The sequence below is a fragment of the Montipora foliosa genome, chromosome 7 (genome assembly GCF_036669935.1).
Source record: "Montipora foliosa isolate CH-2021 chromosome 7, ASM3666993v2, whole genome shotgun sequence".
Classification (NCBI taxonomy): Eukaryota; Metazoa; Cnidaria; class Anthozoa; order Scleractinia; family Acroporidae; genus Montipora; species Montipora foliosa.
The window spans coordinates 19302946-19312945 of NC_090875.1; the positions used below are offsets into that span (position 1 = coordinate 19302946).

The 10000-nt window shown below is 41.8% G+C and overlaps 1 protein-coding gene across 1 annotated transcript in view; it reads left to right on the forward strand.

The window, feature by feature from the left end:
* Positions 1–10000, forward strand: part of LOC138011133 (GRIP1-associated protein 1-like) — a 31312-nt gene that overhangs the window by 19971 nt on the left and 1341 nt on the right. The window contains exons 24-32 of the mRNA XM_068858115.1: positions 1–109; positions 1166–1408; positions 1858–1957; positions 2876–2924; positions 3033–3090; positions 4520–4627; positions 6182–6275; positions 8378–8535; positions 9895–10000. The exon at positions 1–109 is cut by the window's left edge and continues 5 nt beyond it; the exon at positions 9895–10000 is cut by the window's right edge and continues 1341 nt beyond it. Coding sequence (XP_068714216.1) covers positions 1–109; positions 1166–1408; positions 1858–1957; positions 2876–2924; positions 3033–3090; positions 4520–4627; positions 6182–6275; positions 8378–8535; positions 9895–10000 — 1025 coding nt within the window. The remainder of the gene's footprint in view (positions 110–1165; positions 1409–1857; positions 1958–2875; positions 2925–3032; positions 3091–4519; positions 4628–6181; positions 6276–8377; positions 8536–9894) is intronic.

Consider the following 10000-nt stretch of genomic DNA (forward strand, 5'->3'; position numbering starts at 1 on the left):
ACGCAAGGAGCTTGAGGAATCCCAGCAGAAACTCTCTGAAGTGAAAGCCAAACTGCAATCAACTGAAAGCAAGAGCGGTTGGTTTGAGCGAAGACTCACCGAAGCCGAGGTTTACTATTATTTTTTTCCTCTGGCCGGATTCACACGGTAGCGCCGGACGAATGTTCTACCAGCTTAAAATTCGTGCATATAGGGTTTCCGCGTTCACACGGAATCACACTAAACGTGCGAAAATTTAGAGGCCTCGTCGTTCAAAAATTGGAATACCCAAATCGGGGACGAATTTTTAGCCGGTTCGATGGAAAATTTAACCGGTGCGCTGTGAACAGCTTAGCCGTCTTAATTTTTGCCCGGCAAAGGCGTGGTTGCATGGATGCGTGGTAACTAAGCTACCGTCGTTAGCATTTCTTTTTCCTGAAGCCATTTTAGATTTCGTAAAGTAGCGCTCTGCGCATGAGCAGATGGTAAAACCACTGACAAAAGTTAAACCTTAACCCGGATCGTCATTTCCGTGTGAACAGAGCGAAAATATTGCACGGTTCTGTTCGAACAAAATGGCCGGTCAAATTTTTCAACCGGTCCGTAGAAAATTCGTCCGGTACTGTGTGAATCGGGTCTCAGTTGAATGAATGAATGAATGAAGCTTTATTTAATCTCGGGATTTCCGATCCTTGGGGCTCTTAAAAAGCACTGAAGATTTAAGTGTCTCTTCTAATACAATAATTCTCAGCACGTGTCCCAACTATAATCAGTTTCTTTATGTGTTTATTTCCTACTGCCATAGATTGATCCACAAACACGCGCAAGGAGGGGGGATTGGGTCTAAAATACATGGTTGACGTCACAAAGTGTTTTTGAGACCTTTTCCAATTCACTACTTGTACAATCCCATAATACACCTCTATTACCCCCCAAAACTTTTGCAATTTCTCCTGGGACATGAAAATGTCCCAAGAGAAGTCGAAAACAATGCCTATGCAGATTTTTGGGGGTTAAAAGATGTGTTTTATGGGATTTGTGCAAGTAGTGAACGAAAAGTGACTTGTTCGTTTCCTTAGCCAGTTGTATTATCTTTTGAGGGAAAAACGGAAAAGGAATACGTTTATAAAGAATATTAAAAATGTAAGCTCTGTTCCAAGGAATGCAAACATTTTTTTTTTATCAGGAAAACTTACAAGCTGAGAAGGAGAAAAGCGAACAAAGTTTAGCCACTTTTCGAGCTGAACGCGAAAGTGAACTGGCGGGATTACAAGAGGAGAGAGAAAAAGAAACTGAAGAATTCCAGTCTCGAATAACTCATTTACAAGGACAACTTGAAGACAAAGGCCAAGAAATGGAGAAACTGCAGCTGGAACTGAAAGACAAGGATGTTGAAAATAAAATAGCTGGCAAGAAGGGAGACCAGTTGGTGGGTATATCCTTGTTAATTTTCTGTCAGTTAAGGACGGTTTTCTCTCGCGACACAAGAAACATAGCAAACGCATCAAATTGTTAGCAGTGTGTTGTCCTAACACTGAAGAAGTGCTAATGTTCAAAAGGCTTTGCATGGGGTTCGCGAATTTTGGTTTGTGCTCTTGCCTGCTTCGATCGTGAAAACCACCCTTTATTGAGAACTTTTCAAATGTATTTTAATTTTTCACGAGGAAACGCGTGCAGCGTCAGCGACAAGTTAAAAAAAATCCCGCCATTTTCTCATGGAGTATTTTCTTGTCGCAGGCGTTTTCCCGCGCTTTGCGCCGGCTGCATGTATTCGCTTTGCGTTCTGATTGGCTCATTTGATTGTCTTTGTCTGTTGTGATTGGTCGAAGCAATTACTATTGGACTCAATCGAAAACCGCTTTGATTGACTCAATATAGGTGAAAGATCTCAAACGACAATTGAAGCTAGAGAGAAAGAGAGCGGAACAATTGCAGCAAAAACTACAAGAAGCTTTATCAGAAACGAGAGTGAAGCCAGGTAAATCATGTCATTCCTTATTAGGGAGCTTAAGCAACGACGACGGCGACGGCAACGGCAACGAGAACGTCATCTCAAAATATTGTAATCACTTCGTTACTAAATCAACCTTTTTAATAGGACAAGGGTGTGGTACTTCCTCAAAAGCGACACTGGTCGGAGCGGCACTTAATTTAGGGGAGAAATGTTATCGAGAACGTCAGCACTTGAGGATAAATGTTCATTTTCTCTCCTAAATCAGCGCCGTTCCGACCAGTGTCTCTTTTGAGGAACTACCACACCCTTGTCATATTAAAAAGGTTGAAATAGTCACGAAGCGATTAAAATAATGCAAATTTATATTCTGAAATGACGTTCTCGTTGCCGTCACCATTGTCGTTGCTTGTGAGTGGGTTTTCTGGTCAGCTTACGATATGATGACGTCAGTCACCGGAAGTGATATTTCACTTCCTTAGCAACACGCGAAAAATCCGTCTGTGGGCCCTTAAGCTCCCTCATGATAGAGGTTTTGCACGGCAGCCATGTTGCATGGCAGGAACAATGAAAATGTTTTGCATTAAAAAGAACATTTGTTCCCATGGGAAAAAGAATCTATTGTTCCTGCCATGCAAAACCTCTATTAGCAGCTCATCAACTGGTAGCCCTGGTTTTTTGGGAGTCCTATCCTCGATGTGTCTTTTTCTTGGTTAACTTATGTATTTGTGATGTAAACGAACATTCTTCAGGACAAAGCTGTTTATTATAGAAAGCCTAAGAAAACGATCATGCACTCCATGATGAGATATAGGAGTTTTAGTTCTCCAGACCATCAGCTCCTGTACTTTCGTAAAAACTTGAGAACTGGTGTCGACATTAAGAAGCATCGAAGAATTTTCAACAATTAGATTTTTAACTTTTCGTTTCTATTTTTCGTTAAAGCATTCGACGATTTGTTTGTTCCGAAGGAACATCGACGCCAAAACAGTGGGTAAGGTCATTTTTTAGCGATTGTTCTGTAATGAGCTGTTAAAATGAGTGCAAAGTTGTTGTGATTTTTTTTTTTTTACCGTCACCCTAACTGCTTCTCCATTTTCAGCGATTCGTCGGTTCTGAGTCATCCGTCGAGAAGTGAGATGGACAGCCCAGAATTTAGGGTAGGAATTGTATCTATTAGCCCCCACTCTGACAAAGATGCAACATCTCAGTTTCATGATTATTTCAGTTCCCGTAATGAAAGAGCGCCAGGGACTTGCGAAGCGTGTGAAGCGAAGAACGAGGGCGGAGGCGAAGATAACGTCCTTGTGCCTCCTTTCATTAAAGTCATTTGAGCGTCCCTTAGTTGGCTATGTTCGTTTGTACGTTCCTCGTTTCTCTTGCTCCGAACTGTTAGCGAAGGGGGTTAAGGTATCGGACTTCAGTGCAGTACTAGGCCGTGGGGTCAACCCCGGCCGGATTTACACAAGGGGTCTGAAAAGAACTTAGGACTGAGAAAAGGACAGTTTTTCATGTCTTCTCAAACGAGGACGATAATGGCGCTGATGAACCCATACACTATGCGAAAAGAATACGGGAACGCAGTCCGCGGTGTAATGTACAAACTTATTCGTTAGGAGAGGGGGTGGAACCCTTGAATCCTACAAGTTATTTTATTGTATGTGAATTCACGGTAGCCAGTTTGCGACATTAATACGAGTATCCTATAGCCCCTCCATAACTGGAAGTTAAATCAAGGACCATCGATTTCTAAGAATTGGCGCAACATTAACTTAATTGCACGCGATGTTCTTTTCCAATGTTGCGACCCAATGTTCGGTGCTTTAAATCGAGAGCTACATGTAGAATAGAGCGTTTTCACATGACGTCATCGCAGCCATGTTGGTGTTCCAAAACAAAGAAACGGCGGCCGAGTTGGTGTTCCAAACTAATCCTCTGGGAATTTAACTCTATTTTTATGCATATAGTTCCTTTTGTTTCATTAAATTAGCATCCATTTTAGTCTCGTGACTGAAAACGATCTATTCACTACTTGCACAATCCCATAATACATGTACACCTTTATTACCCCCCAAAACTTTTGCGTAACCATTGTTTGCAATTTCTCCTGGGACATGAAAATGTCCCAAGAGAAGTCGAAAACAATGCCTACGGTATGCAGATTTTTTTTTCTTTGGGGGGTGGGGGGGGGGGGGTGGGTGGGGAGTGTTGGGGTGGTAAAAGAGGTGTATTATGGGATTTGTGCAAGTAGTGAATACTGCGGTAAAGACTTGTTTCCATATCTCAAAGTGCCCTTGGACGTGAGGTGCCTGGGAATGAAATGAAATCACTGGAATCGGAAAGCTAACAGTTAAGCCTAAATATTGTTTTAGGCCTAATTAGGCGTAAGGTTAGCATTTCTAAGGGGTTTGGGCTTTTTCAACTAAGACCGATTTCAGTGATTTAATTTAATTCCCAGGCACCTCACGTCCAAGGGCACTTCGAGATATGGAAACAAGGCTTTACCGAATACCGCGATCCTCCAACGGAAAACATGGCCGCCGTGATGTCATGTAAAAACCCTCAAAATTAATTACCTTTCCTTTGCAGCCGCCCAGCCCAGCTGCATCCACGGTGAGCATACTCAATGATGACACCACTGAGCTGATTGAGCGACTTGCAGATGTGCAGCAAGAAAAGTGGTTGCTTGAGGAGAAGGTACGTAAAGGTGATGTTACATGGGACACTTGTTAACCTAGCATCGTTGCGTTAAAGGTTGTGCTGTAACAATTTTAACGCAACATTGTTACGGATGTTGTTACAACTGTCCATAATATTCGCTAAGTAAAAATGACTAATATTTACAAGGCTAAAATTTTTCTAAAAAGGAAAAAACCGAACGTTTTCGGCGTTAAGCCATCTTCAGGGTAGTTTGACCGTCCGCGTGGTTGTGTATTTATGTCTGTCAGGTAATTCCCGATGTTAATTAAAAAGCGCATCGCAACATGTACCGTCCAGGCCTCTTGTAAGCTCTCGACTAAAACAATGGCTGACGACGAATGGAATGTCTTACGAAGAACACAATTTATCCGAGTAGTTCTTCTAATTAAAAGCTTTGAGGAAGAAAAACCAAAACGGCTGAAAAGGAGGGAACAGAGAGTTGGTTATCAGCTCAGTTTAAATTCGAGAACTGGCCCTCGGAGATCCAGCTACCTTCCTTAAACAAGTTGTTTTAATCTTTCACCGTCGTCAAGATTAGTGCGAATTTCTACCTCGCAATCATCACCTTCCACACCTTCTAGAGCTTGTCGCCATTTTTTTTTCAAACACCCTCGTTTCCACGGGCGCAACGCACAGGTTTCTGTGGCATTGTTGGGTACGCAACAATATTGCGTGTATTTGAACACGATTCAAAAACTTGCAACACGTCGCGATAACAAATCTTTGCGTTAAAAATCGTCCTGCGTCATGTGTTACCCGGTACAAATTTTCACGAAACGTTTTTGCGTTTAAAGTTGCCCAGTGTAACATCAGTGTAACGTTTATGTCGACATCCATAGACGGTTCGATTTTGTGGAGTGCTTTTGAAAGATTTTGATCGATAATGAAAACCGGAAGTGGCTGAGGATTTCAACACTTCCGTATTAGACAAGTGTTTCTTTCACCTTTATTTCGTTTTATTAAAGGGAACCTCCACTAAAACTACAAAATAACTTCAAGCCACAGAGCATAATGTTTACAATTAAAATGTTTCAAACTTTTTCCAATAAAAGCGTTTGTATCCGAAAAAAGTGAATTTGTAAAACGCTTGTTTTGGCTTTCCAATTTCGCGGTCGCCGCCATCTTGAATAATTGTGACGTGTCGTGTTGCCCTATTGTTTTGACGCATAAAGCGATTGTTCTGGAACAATTGGGCAACCACGACACGTCACAATTATTCAAGATGGCGGCGCCGGGAAATTGAATGACTGTGACGTGTCTTTTTGCCCTATTGTTTTGACACATAAAGCGATTGTTCTGGAACAATAGGGCAACCACGACACGTCACAATTATTCAAGATGGCGGCGGGAAATTTGAAAACCAAAACAAGCGGTTGGAATTTCTTTTTATTTTTACGGATACAAACGCTTTCATTGGTAAACGTTTGAACAATTTTAATTGTTAACATTATGTTCTGTGGTTTAAAGTTATTTTGTTGTTTTGGTGGAGGTTTCCTTTAACGTTAATATTCATGCATTAACATCTCTGTTGCTGTCGTTGATTCATGTCAGGTTCGCCATCTTGAGGAAAATGGAGCAGCTTTAGCGGAAGATCTGATTCAAAAGTCGGCCGTCATCCAGGCCTATGCTATGGAAACTAAAATCGGTGAGTGCTGTTGGAGTTGTCAATGATTTTCAGCTGATTGTCGAGAGAAATGTCGCGTATGAGTTTGCAAAGACGAATGTTCTGGTATTCGCCTCTGAAGGATATTAAGATGCCAATCTTGTTTCTTGTTTTGAAAGCACTGTGTCCATTCAGTTTTTGAAAAAGATGGCCAACTAAGTTTAACTTCTAATGTGTATCATGTATGAAAGGAATGCATATATTTGAGGACGAAAGAGAGAATTGATCCTTGTCGAAAATAATTGCTTTGGTTTTGAATTGCATCACCCAGTGATTGGTTCAAAGTTCTCGCGCCATTTTGTCAACCAATCAGAAGTGAAACCAAAAACCAATCGTGGCTCGCGCGTGCACATTTTCCCGCGCTTTGTGTCGGCTACGTGTAATTACTTCGAGTTTTGATTGGTTTACCGGATTGTCTCCGTGCTTTTTGATTGGCCAAAGTAATTACTTTGGTTTTGGTTTTGGTTTTACGACACTCGATTGAAACTCGCTCTATCTCAACAATTTAAGCAATTGTCTCTTTATAGACATCTGAAAAATTTATATGGCTTTAACGGGATTCGAACCCAGGACCTCTGCGATGGCGGTTGAATGCTCTACCGACTGAGCTATGAAACCACAGAGTTGGGAGAAGGTCAATGTATTCCCTTCAGAGGACTTGATGATTATAATTCGGCATTTTGTTTAAATCTATTGGCAAATCAAACAGAGTCCTGAAAATTGCTTACGATTCACATCTGTCCAAGCTCATTAACATTAGAATTCCAACGTATAAAGAAAACCATACGCCTAACTCCAAAGTGGCCGCCGTTTTAGTATTTTTTTGCTTCCATGCAAATTTGCCCTTATGGCCTCGTTCAAAGTTAAATATTCTTTTGAATTTTACGCTGGAAAGCGAGGCCATAAGGGCCAATTTGCATGGAAAGAAAAGAATACTAAAATGTTGGCCATTTTGAAATAAGGTGTATTGCTCCTCATAAAACATCCCCCTTGGGGCGGAGGGGGTGGAAGAGACTCGCATATGAAAGCGGCGGGGATGCTCGTCGTCTCGCTTAGGGGTGCCAATTTCGGATTTCGGTCTCACCTAGAGTGTTCAGGGAAACGCGCCATCATATGGAGACGTGACGGTCTCGTTTAGGGAAGAAATCTAAAAATATATATTTATGTGGTCTCTTTTAGGGCTCAAAAAAGCTTAGGCCAAGCCCACATTGGCAGTGGTCTCCTTTAGGGGTCCAATTCAAAAATTCCGACGAGCAACCCCGCCCCTACATATGCGAAACTTCCCCCCCCCCCCCTTCGGGGGGAAAACATCTAGATGGTCTTACCCTAGCAGGAGGGTCAAAGATATCCCGGGTTTGCAAGCAAGATTTCTCAGGTATGGTTACCCTACCACCCTGGACAACTTTGCGTGCTTGGTAATCACCAGCATCGCAAACACAATGGAAACCGCTAAAAAGTTGTCCCGGGTAGGCGAGTTGTCCCTAGCAGAGCATTTACAAGGCAGCTAGGGTTACCCCAACGCTAGGGTAACCCTAGCACTCAGATAGGGTTACCCTCACTCGGCGCTAGGGTAACCCTAGTCGTCGATTCAAAAAAAGAACTGTGAGTGCTAGGTTAACCCTCTTGCTAGGGTTAACCCTAGCACTAGGGTTACCCTCCCTCCTTGTAAACAGGGCCTTAGATACCGTTCAGTTTCACGTTCAATTTCAGGGCCCTCCGTCGGCTTCCATTGATACCAACCTCGTAGCTGAAGGAACAACCCACGTTAAATAAAGTGACTTTACCTTTACCTTGAGATTGATAAATTAACAATATGAAATCAATAATAGTAAAACAAGAAATATACCTAATAAATATATAACTTACAAGTAAAAGAGCAAAACATATAAATACAAAGATGATGACAATAACTAATACGTAGAACAGAACAGCTGTATCTTCAAAGCATTGGATAAAATGGCCTGCGTAGCCTACCAAACCTAAACCATATTAGTTGATCCTATATTAATATATGACTTTATAAGAGCGTGGTTCCTTTGAACATTAATATGCACTAATGACAATGTCATTTATCATTTGTCTAGGCCCCGTGGCGGAATCCCCAGCTAAACCGTCTCCCGACCCCATTTCTGCGCTTAAAGAAAAGATCAAGTCTCCGTTTGGCAAAGCCAAGACTGAAAGCACGAGAAAAATACAGCTAATGTTAGAAGAAACGCTAACAAAGAATTTGCAACTTCAACGGGTGAGAACTTAAACAACTATGTTCCGGACAAGAGGCGATGGTAGTAACATCTTGTTTGTATAGGTAATCACATGATCTTGACAAAAAAAATTGGCGAGTGTAATCGGTAAATTGAAAAAAATTACGAGTGCTTTTTTATTCCAAATGACAGGAGAAGGATCATGGGATCACTTAAATAACAGGCAAGAAAAAATTTCGAGATGAGATTATTTTACCGCGCAGCATCGGTCTGTCACGCGGCAGGTCACGGGTTCGAACCCCGGCCGGATCAACACTCAGGATCTTAAAATAACTGAGGAGAAAGTGCTGCCTTTGTGATTTCAACTGCAAATGGTTTGACTTTCAAGTCTTCTCGGATAAGGACTATAAACCGTAGACTCCGTCTCACAAATATCTTCTATGTTCATAAGTTCCCTGTGGGACGTTAAAGATCCCACACACTCTTCGCGAAGAGTAGGGGGTAAAGTCCCTGGTGTTGTGGCTGTCCTGTTCTCTCCAGCAGAAGTGGCCGGCTCGGCGGTGATGTCTCTAAAAAGGGTCTTGGTGTTTGAGGTTAAGTAGAAACAGCCATTAGTCAAAAAGCGACTTTGCCGAGTGCTGAAATATGTAGATGTAGATGTAGATCGTAATTATACAGAATTTAGAAACGCACGTTTATCCACGTCATCACGCAAAAATTGCGCCATCCGGGGATTGCATTTGATTGGCCATCTGAGACTTTCTTTCATCATTGACCAATCAAAATGCTTGTTTTATAACCTCTATTTGCACTGAATTGCATCTTTTCTGCATTGTGTTACCTGGAAACTGCATTTCCCTTAGACAATCAGAATGATGTATATTGTTAGGATATCAAATCTCACCATATCATTTCCGTGGGGTAAGGTGAGTAAAAAAAAAATGTAAAAATGTAATACGCTGTCAAATGAAACGAAATTAGAATGTCTTGGGGGGAGAGGGTGAAGTGTTTTAGGGGCTCTTGGAAAACAAGGTTTTGTGGCCTTAACGTTTTGTGATATCAAAAAGGTTGAAAGAAAAATTGCCAAGGCTAACGAGAGTGCAGAGTTATGCCGGTTTTCAAGTGCCGTTTTCGTTGAGGTTGCCTGGATCGTTCTTTAATCTCCCTGACTATTGTGGAAGACAATGGACGAAAATGATTAATTTCATTCACGATAGACCCACCTAAATTTCACCAACAAAAGACAGATCGAAACGCACCAATCACCGTTCAATCTTCATAGCTGATATCACCATGGCCCACCTGACAGGCAACCAATAAGATCAGGTTCCTACCGACCAATCAGCACAACTAAAGCAATCTAAAGTTGACTTCCGCTCAACTTCCTCCTTATTTCCTAGGACGTAGATGCCATGTCAAAAGAACTACAAAGGGTAAAGCAACAGGAAGTAAGTCAACCGGAAATTACTCAACCGGAAGTAAGAGATGGCTCAGATTCCAACTTAG